The sequence below is a fragment of the Palaemon carinicauda genome, chromosome 34 (assembly GCF_036898095.1).
Source record: "Palaemon carinicauda isolate YSFRI2023 chromosome 34, ASM3689809v2, whole genome shotgun sequence".
Classification (NCBI taxonomy): domain Eukaryota; kingdom Metazoa; phylum Arthropoda; class Malacostraca; order Decapoda; family Palaemonidae; genus Palaemon; species Palaemon carinicauda.
The window spans coordinates 74,256,596-74,276,595 of record NC_090758.1 but is presented as its reverse complement, the minus strand read 5'-3'; the positions used below and the strand labels follow the sequence as shown (position 1 = coordinate 74,276,595).

General features: G+C 35.0%; 2 protein-coding genes across 3 annotated transcripts in view; one reads left to right on the top strand and one right to left on the bottom strand.

Moving 5' to 3' along the window:
• The window catches only part of LOC137626456 (uncharacterized), a 422,371-nt gene that overhangs the window by 361,142 nt on the left and 41,229 nt on the right, over positions 1–20,000 (top strand). The window lies entirely within an intron of this gene.
• The window catches only part of LOC137626521 (uncharacterized), a gene marked incomplete at its 5' end in the record, with an annotated part of 36,407 nt that overhangs the window by 16,183 nt on the left and 224 nt on the right, over positions 1–20,000 (bottom strand). The window contains 5 exons of the mRNA XM_068357564.1: positions 1,078–1,459; positions 2,945–3,533; positions 3,931–4,227; positions 4,998–5,112; positions 9,798–11,643. Coding sequence (XP_068213665.1) covers positions 1,078–1,459; positions 2,945–3,533; positions 3,931–4,227; positions 4,998–5,112; positions 9,798–11,643 — 3,229 coding nt within the window. The remainder of the gene's footprint in view (positions 1–1,077; positions 1,460–2,944; positions 3,534–3,930; positions 4,228–4,997; positions 5,113–9,797; positions 11,644–20,000) is intronic.

Sequence of the window (20,000 nt, the reverse complement as noted above, 5' to 3'; positions counted from 1 at the left end):
TACCAAAATTTAATCATTTCCAGCTTTTAACATAAGAGTTAATCCCTGCTAGTTTCATTACTCTACGATTAAAAGTGTGGCCAGGAAGCTGTTCACAAACAAACACGCAAATAAACAAACATGGAATAAAACATAACCTCCTTCCAACTTCGTTGGTGGAGGTATTAAGGTTCAAGAATAGACGTGTTTGAAATAAAAATATGTAGAGAAAAAGACTAAATGGCATGTCCTTAGGCACTGCTCTCAACCAAATAGGGTCTAGGTGGCCTATTGGAACCATCCTTGCTTGGCAATCTGCTGGATTAGGGTTCAAGACCTACTGAATAGTTTCTAGTAGTGTCTGCAACCTCATCATCCTTGTGAGCTAAGGATGGGGGGTTTGGGGGAGCCTATAGGTCTACCTGCTGAGTCATCAGCAGCCATTCCCTGGCCATTCCTGATCCTAGCTTGGGTGGAGAGGAGGTTTTGGTGCTGATCATTTATGTATATATAGTCAGTCTCTAGAGTATTGTCCTGCTAGGGCATTGTCACAGTCTCTTGCCTCTGCCATTCATGAGCGAACCTTAAACATTAAGTAGGCTTTGCTCTTTCATTCCAGCACCCCTTAGGCTGCGCTTAAATCGCCAACAATGTGGTGGGTACAGGCAAGAGCAGGCTGAAGTTTATTTTGTACAGTATACTGTACAATATAAACTTCAGCCTGCTCAATCAGATCGTTACAACCAGTTTGTCCGGGAATTATTGCCTTATAACTTGCAGTTTAAGTCCACTTCAATTTGAGCCGGCCAAAATCTTTCCTAGGTGGACACAATTTAAAAGTTATAAAAAAAAACTTTCCAAGCTGCAGTCTTCTAATAAAAAACTTTGTTCACTGTTAAATCTATGTTAATGTTTTGCTCAAACACTTCATGCAATTTCTTAAACTAACACGCTAAATTTCTTTAATTTCAACACCTCCCACAGGCATAGACCACATTCCAAGCTGTAGTCTCCTTGGATGCCTGTACATGCTCTCATTTCCAGGTTAATGCTTCACCCTAAACTCTCCATGCACTGCGTACATTCATTGGTACTCACCAGGTGCTGGAGCGCTAGCAGTTGATCTCGCGTGCTGTTCAGATCCCGCAGGACCCCCTTCAAATCTGATTCCTGTTCCCAGGGGTCTAGTGGATTCTTCTTCTCTCTCGGCCACTGGTCCAGGGTAGGACCCCGGATGAGACTCGTGGCTGGGGAAGAATTCTGACTCCGCCCTTCAGGTTCCCTGGATCCTTCGTCGTTCGCGCCGCCTCCTCCGCAGATGGAGGACCTATCGTCGCCGCCGCGATCCGTGGGCGAGTCTCCGAGGGCACGGGAACCCTCGGACTCGTCTCGACCGGATATTCTGCTGCCCGAGGGACAAGACGCCCCTGGAATCCGCGGGAGTTTTCGACGTCCGCTCATGCGGTGGATCGTGTGATACCTGTAACGTCAGACAAAAACAATCTTTTTATTGTCCAGCTAATGAAAGAGCCAATTTTAACCTAGAGATGAGATGAGGGCTGATTGCTTTTTTAGGTGATGCATATAAGGAGTCTCTAGGGAGAAGTCAACCTTAGGAAAGCCTCGTTAGATAAGGTAATACTCTCTACACTCTAATACAATGGTGCACTTTTACAATAAATATATATGAATTTTGAGTGACTGAAAGTGTACATCCTTTTTGAGTAACTGTCCTATGGGTTTTCTTGAAAGTAACTGTACAATAAAACAATCAGTATATATAGGCAAACTCAGTTGAAGTATACAAACGCCTATCAAAGATAATTTCATAATTAAGGGACACCACAACATTAATATCTTTAACCTTTATCTATAATCAAGATTTTTTATTATTAATATTAATATTACTAGATAAGTTACTACCCTAACTTGAAGAGCAGGATGCTATAAGCCCTCTAAGGGCTCCAAAAGGGAAAACAACCCTGTGAGGAAAGGAAATAAGGAACCATATAGAATAGTGTGGCAAAGTGTACCCTTAAGCAAGAGAACTCTAACCCAAGACAGTGGAACACCATGGTACAGAGGTTATGGCTCCACCCAAAAATAGAGACCAATGACTTGATTTTGGAGTGTCCTTCTCCTAAAAAAACTCCTTATCATAGCTACAGTGTCTATTTTACCATTAACAAGTGGAAAGTAGGAACTGAACAATTACAGTACAGTAGTTAACCCCTTGAGAGAAGCAAAATTATAAATATTCAAAGTAAGAGAAATGGCCACTTATTGCAAATGTTTGCCCTTGACGTCACAGTTGAATTCATGTCTCTTATTAGCTTCTTTAAGTAAAATCTCTAATCAGAGAGCAATATGTGTGGCAGCTACTGTAAAAAGGACAATTATGGTGAACTTTACATTTATTTTTGTTCCGTTAATTTGCTTGAGGGGCAATGATACTATCAACATATGAATAAACTTATCTTCATCATTCTTCATTACCTAGTGCACTACCTTGTCAAACCTGGTTGATGGAAGCTTACTCCAAGATTGATCAGCTCAATGATGTGCTATAAAAGGCCTACTATGTAATGAAACTGGATATCTGTAATGACCGTCAAGCCTAGCTTTTATCTCTTATTAAAACAAGGGACACAGTGACAAGAACTAACATGTATGCCTACTTTAAATTCTAAATTTCATAAGTATTAAAAGAGCGATGTCAGTTCAACCTATGGGTGTTTCATTTTATGCTTTACTCAGCAAAGTTTTTCAGTATGGATAATACCAAAATTGTTTGGATTTCTTGAAAAGATATTCTGTTAAGATATTCACGCGAAAAGTTTTAGTAAAGGTACACGTATGGAACTTGGGCCATAAGTCCTTTCACACCTTTCGTGCTTACTTTATAAACTTTATACCTCAATAAATGTATTCATGAGAAATCATACATATAACATTGTAGACATACCTGAAAGGATTATCTGGATCGTCGGATGAATTCTGATTCATAGCACCGCCCTGTTGGTCAGGCGACGCCGTATTGGAATCTCTCCGCGCAGAGGCATCTGGCCAGAAACCCATCCCTCCCTGGCGAACGGTGCCTCTAGCGCCAGAATCATGCCTCGGTGAGGGAAGCTCTACATCTCCATCCAAAGAAGTGTTGAGAGAAGTATTGAGAGAATTCGTTAAAGAGGCATTGAAGGAAGAATTGAGCGGGTCGTCGCAAGATTCGTCCATGTTCGACTTAGGAGGGATGGAGGGTGGACCGTTTCTTTGGTGCATCTGGGATGCTGTCCACTGGAATTTGTGGGATGGTCTTAGGGAGTCATAAGCCCAACGGTTTTGACCTGTTCTCCTAGGGAGGTTTTCATAGACAGGGGAGGATTCTCTCGTCGGGCCCTGAGCTGCCGTCATGCTGGGATGGCGGCGCAGGCCAACAATTCCACCACCACTGGAGTCGTCGTTGGTACACCCGGTCATGATGGTTCGACGGTTGGCACTCAGGTTTGGTGTCTTTTCGGCAGAAGGAACTGGCGCGTCTGGGCCAACACCAATATCTGAGGAGTGAAGGTATATGAAAAAAGGTATACGTATAACATTAATGACTGATATCTAAAGCACATGATTTCTATCTACTTTTCTCTTTGGTTGATGGTGTAAATCTTCAACAAAAAGAATTTTAAACATTCATACACTGGGTTAAAAAAATCTAAAACAACTATCTAAAATAAGTTCCAAACTTCTTCCACCTGGTCAACTTAAGAATAATTGATAATTTATTTCATCCATGACCAAATACAGCTTCGAGATGTGAAATTTTGACAACATATGAAAAGTCACTAAAAACTGATCTTGTGATGAGAAGTTATACTTTTATACATTTTACTTAACAAAATCCTTTAATATTTCACAATAACAAAAAACCCGATGAGAAAAACTCTTAATATTACATACCATGTGTCGCGGGCACTGGGTGAGACGGTCTGGACGAAGCGTTGGCAGCGTCCTGTTGCTGCTGACTATGCAGATTTGACGACGTCGAGGACTTCACGCTCTGGGGTTTGTAATGGGCCGCCAAAGCGAGAATAATCCTCATGATGCTCTTCAGATTCCCCTCGACAACTTCCTTACTCGTTATGTGGGTCATTCGGATCCTCTTGGCGGCCATGAACTGTAGGATCCTCTCGAGATTCTCCCTCATGTTCTGGACGGTGTTTCCCTCTCGGCTGATTCCGGCGACACTTTCGCCGGCTGGAAAGAAAGTTGAGAGTTTTAAAACATTTTGTTCTTAGATCCGAAATAATCGTGTCTAGTTTTACGTGGAAAACTAGGTTGTCACCATAGATCAAGGAAATTTTTTTTTGTAAAAATTATATCTTTATATATATACAAATCCAACAGCATCATAATCTTTAACACAATTCCTATCCATACTTCTATTCTTCCGCTATTCACATTAACATCGTCAGCTAAATCTTATTGTGTTCTATCTCATGTGTACTTTCAAATGTTCCCTTGTACAAACACATTCAAACTCTAGCTTTCACTAACTTCTCTTCACTCTCCGCACTCACAACTAAGACGGTCTAGGCGCATCTATAGCATAGCAATGGGGTATCAGACAAGTGACAAAGTGAATCCTTTAGCTTTCACTAGCTTCTCTAGTTTCTTTTCACTCTCACACACACAACAAACAGTTCATAGATGTATTCATAGTATTGTAATGGTGCCTCATGAGTGACAAAGTGGATCCTTTAGCTTTCACTAGCTTCTCTAGTTTCTCTCCACTCTCCTACACTCAACTAACAAGGCTTAAATATACTTTTAGTATTGCGATGGGGTCTCACGAGTGACAAGAGAGTCCTTTAAGGACTGGAAACTCACAGATGATTTGCTTTCACTAGCTTTCCTAGTTTCTCTCCAGTCTCCCACACACAACTATCAGGGCTTAGATACACTTATAGTATTGCGATGGGGTCTCACGACTGACATAAAGAATCCTTCAAGGACCGAAAACTCACAGATGATTTCGATGAGGTCCGAAAAGACGACTCCATCCTGAAGGTCTCTCCTCAAGTCCGTGATCAAGGGCCGCCCTCTCTTCCGGAGCTGCGAGTTGACCCAGGCGATATATGCCTTCGGAAAGCAAAAGAAAAGGTAGTTAATATGATATTGAGGTTCATATGTAGGCTGATGTGAGGTATATTATCTATGAAATCTAATGGGATATTATCATTGTTGTTATCATTGGTGTAAAGGCAAAGGCTTTCTGGTGGTTTTTTTTTTTTTTTTTTTTTGTATTGTTGTAGTAGTTCTTAATGGGGTAAAAATTTAAATACATTTAATAATTCTTTCATAATAAATCTAATAATTTTTACAGTTATCATTGCTGTTTGTATAAGAAAAATATCACAGTATCTAATATGATTGCTGTGATAATTATTATTTAAATATTATCATTATTTTTTTTTCATAATTTACCCCTATTTTGTGAAAGATGCCTAAAATCTGCAATTTCTATCAAAGGTAACAAAAATTCAACATTTCTCATGTTATTATCTTTTAGCTATTATTAGTTCTTCCATAATTTACCCCCATTTTGTGAAAGATGCCAACATTTCTGCATATTTTTATCAAAAGTAACAAAAATTCAATATTTATGTTATATTTGTAAAGTTGAGACTATATTTTATACAAAATACTAAATCGTAAAAGACTAGGATTTACAAAATACTAATTCCTAAAAGACTAGGTATTACAAAATACTGAATAGTAAAATAAACAGTTTAAAAAATCAATTCTAAAATTTTGGACAGAGACTGAATGAATGTTATAAACATTGAAGAAGAACATAGGAGAGTTATGCATTCTAATCGTATTTTTCTAGAATCTCAAGTTTAATTTCAAAATAAAAAAATAATTATAACTTGGTTTACCATGTAAAAGGCTTTCATTATTTCACAAAATTGCTAAAGAAATCCTTTTTGGCAGTTGTCCATTTTCAGTTTAGTTTAAGGGGACATAAGATATGAGTTTAAGGATAAATAAGATATGAGTTTAAGGATAAATAAGATATGAGTTTAAAGGTAATTAGAACATGAATTTAAGGGTGAATAAGATGTGTTTATGAATAATTATGACACAAGTTTAAGAATAAATAAGATATGAGTTTAAGGATAAATAAGATACAAGTTTAAGGATAAATAAGATATGAGTTGAAGGGTAAATAAGATATGAGTTTAAGGATAAATAAGATATGAGTTAGAAGGTAAATAAAATATGAGTTTAAGGATAAATAAGATATGAGTTTATGGATAAATAAGATATGAGTTTGAGGATAAATAAGATATGAGTTTAAGGATAAATAAGTTATGAGTTTGAGGATAAATAAGATATGGGTTTAAGGTTAAATAAGATATGAGTTTGAAGGTGAATAAGATATGAGTTTAAGGATAAATAAGATATGAGTTTGAAGGTAAATAAGATATGAGTTTAAGGATAAATAAGATATGAATTTGAAGGTAAATAAGATATGAGTTAAAGGATGAATAAGATATGAGTTGAAGGGTAAATAAGATATGAGTTTAAGGATAAATAAGATATGAGTTTGAAGGTAAATAAGATATGAGTTGAAGGGTAAATAAGATATGAGTTTAAGGATAAATAAGATATGAGTTTGAAGGTGAATAAGATATGAGTTTAAGGATAAACAATATATGAGTTTAAGGATGAATAAGATATGAGTTGAAGGGTAAATAAGATATGAGTTTAAGGGTAAATAAGCTATGAGTTTAAGGATAAATAAGATATGAGTTTGAAGGTAAATAAGATACGAGTTTCAGGATAAATAAGATATGAGTTGAAGGGTAAATAAGATATGAGTTTAAGGATAAATAAGATATGAGTTTGAAGGTAAATAAGATATGAGTTTAAGGATGAATAAGATATGAGTTGAAGGGTAAATAAGATATGAGTTTAAGGGTAAATAAGATATGAGTTTGAAGGTAAATAAGATACGAGTTTAAGGATAAATAAGATATGAGTTTGAAGGAAAATAAGATATGAGTTTGAAGGTAAATAAGATATGAGTTTAAGGATAAATACGATATGAGTTGAAGGATAAATACGATATGAGTTTAAGGATAAATAAGATATGAGTTTAAGGGTAAATAAGATATGAGTTTAAAGATAAATAAGATATGAGTTTAAGGATAAATATGATATGAGTTGAAGGGTAAATAAGATATGAGTTTAAAGATAAATAAGATATGAGTTTAAGGGTAAATAAGATATGAGTTTGAAGGGTAAATAAGATATGAGTGTAAGGATAAATAAGATACGAGTTTAAGGATAAATAAGATATGAGTTTGAAGGGAAATAAGATATGAGTTTAAGGATAAATAAGATATGAGTTGAAGGATAAATAAGATATGAGTTTAAGGTTGAATAAGATATGAGTTTAAGTTTAAATAAGTTATGAGCTTAAGGTTAAATAAGATATGAGTTTAAGGATAAATAAGATATGAGTTTAAGGTTAAATAAGATATGAGTTTAGGGATAAATAAGATATGAGTTGAGTTTAAGGGTAAATAAGATATGAGTTTAAGGATAAATAAAATATGAGTTTAAGGTTAAATAAGATATGAGTTTAAGGAAAAATAAGATATGAGTTTAAGGATAAATACGATATGAGTTTAATGGTAAGTTAGATATGAGTTTGAGTATAAGATATGAGTTCAAGGATAAATAAGATATGAGTCTAAGGATAAGTAAGATATGAGTTTAAGGTTAAATAAGATATGAGTTTGAGGATAAATAAGATATGAGTTTAAAGATAAATACGATATGAGTTAAAGGGTAAGTTAGATATGAGTTTGAGTATAAGATATGAGTTCAAGGTTAAATAAGATATGAGTTTAAGGTTAAATAAGATATGAGTTTAAGGATAATAAGATATGAGTTTAAGGATAAATATGATATGAGTTTGAAGGTAAATAAGATATGAGTTTAAAGGTAAATAAGATACGAGTTTAAAGATAAATACGTATGAGTTTAAGGATAAATAAGATATGAGTTTAAGGGTAAATAAGATATGAGTTTGAGTATAAGATATGAGTTCAAGGGTAAATAAGATATGAGTTTAAACATAAATAAGATAGGAGTTTAAGGATAAATAAGATATGTGTTTGAAGGTAAATAAGATATGAGTTTGAAGGTAAATAAGATATGAGTTTAAGGGTAAATAAGATATGAGTTTGAAGGGTAAATAAGATATGAGTGTAAGGATAAATAAGATACGAGTTTAAGGATAAATAAGATATGAGTTTGAAGGGAAATAAGATATGAGTTTAAGGATAAATAAGATATGAGTTGAAGGATAAATAAGATATGAGTTTAAGGTTGAATAAGATATGAGTTTAAGTTTAAATAAGTTATGAGCTTAAGGTTAAATAAGATATGAGTTTAAGGATAAATAAGATATGAGTTTAAGGTTAAATAAGATATGAGTTTAAGGGTAATAAGATATGAGTTTGAGGATAAATAAGATATGAGTTTAAAGATAAATACGATATGAGTTTAAGGGTAAGTTAGATATGAGTTTGAGTATAAGATATGAGTTCAAGGTTAAATAAGATATGAGTTTAAGGATAATAAGATATGAGTTTAAGGATAAATATGATATGAGTTTGAAGGTAAATAAGATATGAGTTTGAAGGTAAATAAGATACGAGTTTAAAGATAAATACGTATGAGTTTAAGGATAAATAAGATATGAGTTTAAGGGTAAATAAGATATGAGTTTGAGTATAAGATATGAGTTCAAGGGTAAATAAGATATGAGTTTAAACATAAATAAGATAGGAGTTTAAGGATAAATAAGATATGTGTTTGAAGGTAAATAAGATATGAGTTTGAAGGTAAATAAGATATGAGTTTAAGGGTAAACTAATGGATAATGGGTTTCCAAATGTTAATAATTTTAATATTGAATTATGACACTAATTTTTATCCTCTATTAGTTCTGTTACTGAATTTGAGTTTGGTAAATATGAATTTATTTTGTTGAATTCAATCTCACAGACTAAGATATTCTTTAATTAAAGAGACTTTTGTAAAAAAAAAAAAAAAATCATGTAATTCAAGTTTGTAGATCTGTCCTAGAAGAGTTGGAAAACCCAGGCCTACATGGCTGAGGACTATGAAGCTTTTAGTAGGAGATGATGAATGGAGAAGTATTGAATTAAAAGCTCAAGATAGAGACGACCGGCGTAATCTAACCGAGGCCCTTTGCGTCAATAGGCCTAGGAGGAGATGATGATAATGATGAGATCTGTCTTTATTTCCACGCAAAATAGAATTGGTAAAGATGATTTAAGAATAACATTATCCCAAGGTTTATTACTACTATTAACATAACAGCTACAGCACTATCGTATTTACTATAACTAGTTCTTCCAATATAGTGTCTGTTGTCTCTGTTAATTTTTGCAATCTTCTCTTTCCATGACTGACTAAATCCCTAGAGGATTCATTGGCTATATACATAATAGGATATCCAGTACTTTGTGATGCGCAGTGCCCATCTAACTAAGGCAAGTGACCCCCGCCGGTCCATAGTAATTCTAGTTAGATCAACCACTAGGCATCAGGAGTAAAAGCCAAAGAGACAGTTTATCCATTGCCTTAAACACAACTTTTAGCAATACTGATATGGAAATGAAAAGACGTTATAGTAGTTCCCTTAAAAGGTAAAATTTCTTATTGCTGAGTAGAAGAAATTACATCTTGCGACGACTATTCTCGCGTCAAGAGATCCTCACCTGTAACTGCTGGGTCCATTCCATCCACGACACCGAGGATGCCGTTGCTCCATCCCCTTTCCGGGACTCCATCTGCCCTCTGTCTTTAGAGTGAGAAACGGAACCACGCCTCTGTTCCGTGACCTGAAGATCGTCGGCGCCATCGGCGTCCCTGTCTCTTCGTTGTTCGTAGGAAGGAGCGTCTCGCACCCTGAGTCCTTCGCTGTGATCTTTACTAAATCTGACTTCCTTCGGCAACTCCACTCTTTCGGCTGAGTATTGACGTGAGGTCCTGCGACCCCTGACTGTGTCGCACCAGTCGTCCGGCCGATCAAGATCGTCCCCGTCGACTGAACGTTCTCTGAATCCTCTGGGTTCTCTTTCGCGACTCGATCTGTCTTCTCTCATGTCAAGGGGGTTCCGGGAATCTCTGTAGTCTCTCAGGTCCCTCGGTAAGCTCGTGTCTCTAAAGACCCTTGCCGTACTCCTTGGTTCATGGGAGTTTCTAATGTCTCTTTGGTTCTTATTCACTTTGCTGTCTCTCTCATCCAGAACGTCTCTCGTGTCCCTTAAATCTCTCGATACCCGTTGGTTCTTTGGTTCCTCCTCTCGGCCCCGGGATTCATTGACATCCGGAATCTCAGCATATCGGGGCTGTCCGTCATGCTGTGGGTACACGCTGTCTGATAGAAGAGCATCTTGTGGGGATGGGGGTCTTGGTGGACAAACTGGGGTTGAATGATGATGAGGTGAACCCAATGCAAGAGGTGATGCACTTGGCGGATGTGGTGATGAGTGGGGTGAATTGAGAGAATTTGGTGAGTGATGTAAAGCATTACCAATACACGGCTGTTTGGCAGGTCTGATAGTAGGGTACTGGACTGGTGAAGACGACGTTGAGGAAACGGGAGTAGACGATATGGACTCTGGGGATGTACGTGAAGCGTTGAGCAAATCCTCGGTAGACTGTGAATAAGGAACATCCTCAGGACTCACAGGTATTGGGCACCTTGACTGGTGAGCAATTAGACCACCTACAGAATCCAGGGAATGAGGACCTGTTTCAGCACTCGGGTTATTGAGGGAATCAAAACCAGAATCGGGATCCCGAGAGCTCCACCTACCCGTCTTAGCGATCCAGTTGTCGTAGTTTCCTCGGGGTAGGGACGAGCTTCTGTGCTGGTCCTCGTGAGGTTGGTCCGGTCGAACGTTCGATTCTCTCTTCTCCCACGTATCCAGAATGTCTTGGAAATTACGTGACTTCCGATGTTCTCTCTGGTCGTAATGCTCTCTGAAGTCTCTCCGATTCCAATTGTCTCGATTATCTTGGTCTTGTACATTTCTGTCTCTAGGGCCGGTGAAATCAGGATGCCCTCCTCCACCTCCATGCCTTTCGCGAGACCTTCCAAAGTCCCTCTCGCGGGGTTCCCTTGGGTTACACAGATCCCTCGATCCTCTAGGGTCCCAGTGATCTCGGGCATCGCCCGCACCCTCGATCTTCGGAGGTGGAGGAGGTTGATACGGACCCCTGGCTCTTCGGATAGGATCAGGCGGCTGGTGTCTCGAGTAAGGCGGAGGTTGCCTAGACGCCGGTGGCGGATTTGACGGGGATCTGTACCTTCCATTGGGCTCTTCTCTCACCAAGCCTCTCCTAGGGAGAGTGCACGTCCCGGGGGCCTGCAACGGCCGTTCCTGTTGGTACGCGTTGTCCTCGTGATGCCCGGGGACTGGCGGTAGTGGTTGCTGAGGAGGTTGGGGAAGTCCCTGGAGGTGTGATGGGACCGGAGGGGGCGGATGGGTCGGTGGAGGAGGAGGGCGAGTTGATGGGGGAGGGGGTAGTTGGTCATTCTCTGTACCTCCAGGAGTCCTGCAAAGAATTACAGAATTATTATATGATTTTGACATGTAATGTGTGTGTACATATAATACAGTATATATTTACTGTATCACCAAAACAGTCTTCCCATCTGTAAAATAATTTCTTTAAATATTATTAAAGAGAAAGAATGAACAATCACTAAACAGTAGTTAATATGCTTAACTATGGTCACCTATAACGATTGCTTTAGTTAATGTATTATTATTATTATTATTATTATTATTATTATTATTATTATTATTATTATTATTATACTCATAAAACCTTAAACGGTACAAAGAAAAAGGAAACAAAGAAGTAAGTATAAATAAGTAAAACTAAAGTTCAAGAAATACGTAATAACAGACATGAAGAGTAAGAAAGTGGAATTGGCAATTAATAATAATAATAATAATAATAATAATAATAATAATAATAATAATAACAACAATAATAATAATAAGAAATATATATGGACAACCACCATAGCAGAAACAGGACTATGGTCTGTGTCTTGTAGAATATATTAATAAACTAAAGGGACACTCAGTAGAGAGCAGACCTCCGCCAGGGCAGCTTATTTCTCGACATTTTGTAATGCTTTTGTACGTTTTGCTCGTCCATGACCTTGATCTTTGACCTTCCAAAATTTTTTTTTTTCAGCTTTTTACATAAGTTTAAAATCCCTGCATGTTTCATTACTTTACGGTTAAAATAGTGGCCGTATGGTTGATGACCTGAATTTGACCTTTTGTTTGACCTTGACCTTGGAATCGACCTTGACCTTCGACCTTAACATGTATTAATTGCCGTGGATTTTCATACACTCTCTGTGACAACGATGTCCAAACTTATGGCTGATTATGTGAATTAGACATTTTGCTTGACTGTGACCTTAACCTTGATCTTTGACCTGAACATGTATTAATGGGCGTGGATTTTCATACACTCAAACATGAACCAAGTTTGAAGTCTCTGTGATAACGATATCCAAACTTAGGGCTGATTACGTGAATTGGACATTTTGCTTGACCGTGATCTTGACCTTTGACCTTGACCTTCCAAATTTTAACCATTTCCAGCTTTTTACATAACAGTCAATCCCTGCAAGTTTCATTACTCTACGATTAAAATTGTGGCCAGGAAGCTGTTCAAAAACACACACACACACAAACAGGGGGTGAAAACATAACCTCCCTCCAAAATCGTTGGTGGAGGTAATAAGGCTGTCCATAACATCATAAACTGAGAAATAACAGAATATCAATTTCAGGACCTCCTTAGGAAGTGCTGGAGTAACAGCGTGGAAGAAAACATGAGGTTAATATAGATTGGAAATAAGAGAAATAGGAACTTTGGGGGAAAGGATCCTGAAAAAAGACGCCTATTGAGGATGGATGTTGTGGAGGGAGTGAGGATGGCTTGGAAGGAACCTATAAGGAGGAGAAGATAATGAGGGAGGCAAAGAATTAAATGGCTAGCTAAGGTGAAGGATGATATGGAGAGAAGAGGTTTGGTGGAAGAGGATGCCTGCGATAGAAAGGCATTGGAGAGAGGGCAACTGGCAACCGACCCTTTAATGGAGAGAGAGAGAGAGAGAGAGAGAGAGAGAGAGAGAGAGAGAGAGAGAGAGAGAGAGAGAGAGAGAGAAGGTGAAGGATGATATGGAGAGAAATGTAGATAAAAGTAGATTCATAGGAATGGTCTACAACCGTATTATTATTATTATTATTATTATTATTATTACTTGCTAAGCCACAACCCTAGTTGGAAAAGCAAGATGCTATAAAGCCCAGGGGCCCCAACAGGGAAAATAGCCCAGTGAGGAAAGGAAACAAGGAAAAATAATACATACTGATAAGACGAAGCTAATAATGAAAGGGAGGTTAAACAAACTAAAACTAAAAGTAAATTTCAGGGGAAAATACATAGATGAAATTAGTGGATTACGCAAAGATATTACAGGAAATTTCTTTTCGTGCCCAAAAATTAAGAAAGTTAAGATGACAAGATAGTATACTATTTCATTTATTTCACTAGTTCCTTTCCTCGCTGGGATATTTTCCCTGCTGGAGCCCTTGGGATTATAGCATCGTACTTTTCCAACTAGGGTTGTAGCTTAGCTAGTAGTAGTAGTAGTAGTAGTAGTAGTAATAATAATAATAATTATCATTATTATTATGATTATTATTATTATTATTATAAAAAATCTGAAATAATCTAAAGAACACAATAGGTTTCCAAAATAGATAACAAATAATTATCCTAATTTATTCTAAGATGAAAAAATCAAATTCAAGACTTTCATCAAGACTTATTTGTTGTCACAGGAGAAAAAAAATTCAATCACAGTACTCAGCACAAGCCAAGAAGCTCTGCAAATTTCCAATAGTTCGTAGAGTGCCCGCAAACGTATTTCGCAGAGTCAGCAGTTAACAGACTTTCTCCCTCTCTTTGGTAAACGATTTTGCTAATTGCTAACTCATCTGGTTAATTGAAGTCTTTCACGGATAAGCTGGATGCTGTGGGAAAGCTAAACGCTGTGGGAAAATTAGTGTGGGTTTGTCACAGTTCGCAAGGGGTTAATCGCGCGCAGGTGTAACGTTAGTTACTTTTCTGTGGGAAACTTCCTAATTCCAGCTCAAGAAGGCTTTGATTTTCTTATATGGTAGAGTATTTGGGTCTCATTTGCATGGTCCGTGGTTAGATAATGTTGGCTTGTCACCTATCAGTAATATGAGCTGTGGATTGATTAAATGTGTGGGGATTGCAACTTCATCCTGAAAGGCCTGGTTGAGAACTAGGAGGATTTACTGTATATATATATATATATATATATATATATATATATATATATATATATATATATATATATATATATATATACCCTTTCTGAGTGGGGATCCCTCAATGTGGTGAAATTATTAGCATACACCATGATCAGTAAAGCTGTACTAGTCAGGGCCACCCATACTAGGTTGGTTTGCATTGAGCGATCAGACCAAAATTGACTAAAAATCTCCCACCATCACCAATCAGCGCTGAGGCAACGTTGTGATGAGAATGGCCAAACACATAATTGAGGACATATCTGAGGACTTTGTCCTGCAGGGAACTAAAACGGATGCATGTGTTGTTGTTGTTGTTGTTGTTGTTGTTGATGTTTATGTAAATCACTGAAAGATTAACTCTCCCCCAAAGGAGAGTTTCCCCACAGGTCAAGGCCATGACAGACACTTATTCCAAAGTCGACAAGTGTCGGAATTAGCGTCACTTGTCGACCACGCTTCAGACGCACACTTTTGTAAGTTGCTGTGAAAGGTAGATGTTTGCTTCTTTTACATAATGCTGATAAGAGAGAGGGGCAGGAGAACCGGATAAGAGAGGGGGGGGATAAGGAAGGGATGATTCGATTGTTATGTGAGAGAGAGAGAGAGAGAGAGAGAGAGAGAGAGAGAGATTTCATATTAGTGTATTCATTTAGATATATTTTATGTGTCTGCGAGAGAGAGAGAGAGAGAGAGAGAGAGAGAGAGTTTATATGATATATTCATTTACGTGTTTTAAGTATATCTATGAGAGAGAGAGAGAGAGAGAGAGAGAGAGAGAGAGAGAGAGAGAGTTTATATGATATATTCATTTACGTGTTTTAAGTATATCTATGAGAGAGAGAGAGAGAGAGAGAGAGAGAGAGATTTCATGATAGTATATTTATTTACATATGTTTTATGTCTGAGAGAGAGAGAGAGAGAGAGAGAGAGAGAGAGAGATTTCATATTAGTGTATTCATTTAGATATATTTTATGTGTCTGCGAGAGAGAGAGAGAGAGAGAGAGAGAGATTTCATATATATTCATTTACGTGTTTTAAGTATATCTATGAGAGAGAGAGAGAGAGAGAGAGAGAGAGAGAGAGAGAGAGATATTTCATGATAGTATATTTATTTACATATGTTTTATGTCTGAGAGAGAGAGAGAGAGAGAGAGAGAGAGAGAGAGAGAGATTTCATATATATTCATTTACGTGTTTTTAAGTATATCTATGAGAGAGAGAGAGAGAGAGAGAGAGAGAGAGAGAGTTTATATGATATATTCATTTACGTGTTTTAAGTATATCTATGAGAGAGAAGAGAGAGAGAGAGAGAGAGAGATTTCATGATAGTATATTTATTACATATGTTTTATGTCTGAGAGAGAGAGAGAGAGAGAGAGAGAGAGAGATTTCATATTCATTTAGATATGTTTTTATGTGTCTGCGTGAGAGAGAGAGAGAGAGAGAGAGAGAGAGAGAGAGAGACTAGGGACAACCATATGGTAAATTGAAAGGGATTTCTTAAGCGGAATATTTTCGCATAAAATAAAATTCGCCAAACGATATCTCTTTCGCAGACGATGCCAGTTACGTAAATAAATCGATTTTTAAACGTTTTAAAGATTGCATGAATTGAATATATGCAATTTGCAATTTTGAATGTTATGTATTTTAATTTAATGCGTGAAAGTTTGTTTTTAAATATAGTGTCATAAGGCTTGGTTTATTATAATAATAATAATAAAAATAATAATAATAATAATAATAATAACAATAATAATAATTACCTCATTATTATTATTATTATTATTATTATTATTATTATTATTAGCTAAGCTAAAACCCTAGTTGGAAAAGCATGAAGCTATAAGCCCAAGGGCTCTCAACAGGGGAAAAATAGCCCAGTGAGGAAAGGAAACAAGGAAATAAACAGCAAAAGAAGTGACTGGTTTGTCTACAGTATATATATATATATATATATATATATTACTCTCTCTCTCTCTCTCTCTCTCTCTCTCTCACGAGGCATCTGACGCAAAGATGAATCGTCAAAAGTCTGCAAATTGTGGAGAGCTGGAGATCTCTCATCTTATTTCAACAAGAGAAATAGACATTAAAAAAGAGAGAGAGAGAGAAGGCTCGTATCCCGGATCTGAGAGAGAGAGAGAGAGAGAGAGAGAGAGAGAGAGAGGAGAGAGAGAGAGTCGAATTCCAGCCATAATATTTGCTCAATTATATTTAATGAATAATTATACTAAAACTGAAGCATTAATATAAGCTTGTATTGATATTTCTATCAACAAACCTAAGTGGTCTGGTGTAAGCAGCAGAGACTAGCTTACCAAGTATATATTTGACCACTCAACCTCCCACGGGGATCGAACCCATGTTTCCTGGTCAAGGAAATGTCTAAAATATAATTTTTAACCTACATTTGTCAAATTAAATTAATTTCTGATATTAGAATTAGAGATATTTCAATTAGTTTCACATTTCTGAAGAATAAAATATATTTTTTATTTATTTTCTTTTACATGAAAATTTAATCTTGTCCGATGATGGTCTGATTGAACATATTTCTGGAATATTTTTTTTATTTTGTGTCCAAATTTCAAATTAAACAATCAATATATTTAGAGAGATTGAAGAATATATACCCCTGTTTATTCTATATAAAATATACCATTAATATAAAGACGATATAATTTTATACGAATATTTAAAAAAAATATCTACAAGATGACTAGATTCTATTCAAATGCCCGAGCCTCTAGTCGTTAAGACTGCATTCGAATCTTATGCTTATGGCTTCCATTAATAAGTATAAAGAATAATTATATATTAACAGCTGTTATAACCAAAGACAAGTTCTAAACATTGCAAATCTTGCGTAAGTAAAGATATATTTTTTTTTTTTTTTAGCTTTATATTTCTTGAAAAGTAATATTGAGATGTAGAGAATAATAAATAAGGATAAATATTGATGTTTCTTAAGGGTTTACTGGCAAACCTCAGTCTAGGCCTAAGATATATATATTTTTTTTCTAGCTTTATATTTCGTAAAAAGTAATATTTAAAACGTAGAGAATAATAAATGAGGATAAATATTGATGTTTCTTAAGGGTTTACCCAACATACTTATTCTAAATTTGGTTTGCAAACCAAATTTAGAATGAGTCAAACCTCAGTCTAGGCCTAATATATATATATATATATATATATATATTTTAGCCTTTAGATTTCTTGAAAAGTAATATATAAGATGTAGAGAATAATAAATGGGGATAAATATTGATGTTTCTTAAGGGTTTACCCAACATACTTATTCTAAATTTGGTTTGCAAACCAAATTTAGAAGAAGTCAAACCTCAGTCTAGGCCTAAGATATAATATTTTTTTTTTTTTGTTAGCTTTATATTTCTTGAAAAGTGATATTTAAGATGTAGAGAATAATAAATGAGGATAAATATTGATGTTTCTTAAGGGTTTACTGCAAACCTCAGTCTAGGCCTAAGATATATATTTTTTTTTTAGCTTTATATTTCGCAAAAAGTAATATTTAAGATGTAAATAATAATAAATGAGGATAAATATTGATGTTTCTTAAGGGTTTACTGGCAAACCTCAGTCTAGGCCTAAGATATGAAAATCTATTTTTTTAAGCTTTATATTTCTTGAAAAGTAATAATTAAGATGTAGAGAATAATAAATGAGGATAAATATTGATGTTTCTTAAGGGTTTACCCAACATACTTATTCTAATTTGGTTTGCAAACCAAATTTAGTATAAGTCAAACCTCAGTCTAGGCCTAAGATATGAAAATCTATTTTTTTTAGCTTTATATTTCTTGAAAAAATAATATTTAAGATGTAGAGAATAATAAATGAGGATAAATATTGATGTTTCTTGAGGGTTTACCCAACATACTTATTCTAAATTTGGTTTGCAAACCAAATTTAGAAGAAGTCAAACCTCAGTCTAGGCCTAAGATATAATATTTTTTTTTCTAGCTTTATATTTCTTGAAAAGTAATATTTAACTTGTAGAGAATAATAAATGAGGATAAATATTGATGTTTCTTAAGGGTTTACTGGCAAACCTCAGTCTAGGCCTAAGATATGAAAATCTATTTATTTTAGCTTTATATTTCGCAAAAAGTAATATTCAAGACATAGAGAATAATAAATGAGGATAAATATTGATATTTCTTAAGGGTTTACCCAACATAAGAGTGAGATATATACATTAGTATATTTAGATAAATTAATTAATTACATTAGAATATATCAGGAAAATAATGATATAAAATACTCTTTTTATAAAAGAACGATGTAGAAATATATATAAAATTTCATCTAATTGATGATCACTATAAAATACTTTGACGAACAAAATATTTTATAAATAGAGCGAAAGGTATAAAAATTTCCCCTTATTAATAAAATACAACGAAAATTAAAAATACGAATTCTTCCAAAACACGCATAAAATACCGCGATATCCATAAAAAATGTAAAATATTCATAAAATGATTTAGGGCAATACACTTAAATCCAGTAGAGTCATTGTATAAACACAAGTTTGCCTCTCGTTATGATGACGTCATTGAACAGGTTACTAACCTCTATAAATACAGTATATATATATATATATATATATATATATATATATATACAGTATATATATATATATATATATATATATATATATATATATATATATATATATATATATATATATATATATATTTCTTGACAATAACTGAGCAAAGAAAGCCGTTAGCTACTTTGGTCACTGTAACCTCACCCACCACCCTTGTGAGCTAAGGATGGGGTGTTTGGGGGAACCTATGGGTCTATATGTCTATCTGCTGAGTCATCAGCAGCCATTGCCTGGCAATTCTTGGTCCTAGCTTGGGTGAAGAGGGGGCTTGGGTGCTATTCATATGTATATATGGTCAGTCTCTATGGCATTGTCCTGCTCGATAGGGCAATGTCACTGTCCCTTGCCTCTGCCATTCATGAGTGGACTTTAAACCTTGAACTGTCCTTATGATAACTTCAAAATGATATATATATATATATATATATATATATATATATATATATATATATATATATATATATATATATATATATTGATGAGAATTTGTATAATTAAAGATATTCTTTACCTTTATGGACCAAATTATCCTTAATATAGTCTATTAAAGTATTATATAGTAAAATTCTAAATTGTTTCCATATATTTTTAGGAGGTAAAAATTTCATATTTTCTAATTTTGGCAAATTATCCTAAATAGTTATAATAGTGTTTCAGTAAAGTTCTAAATTGTTTCCATAGATTTTTGGGGGTCAAAATTATATATTTTCTTATTAATTTAGAAAATTATCCTAAATATTTAAAGTAATTTTTAGTTTGAAAATTTCTAATATGTTTATTTTTTGGGGGGTAAAAATTAAATATTTTATAAAATTATAAATACATGTAGTCTATTTACAATAGATTTATCAAAATAAATTGTTTCAAGATTTTTTATTATATATATAAAAAA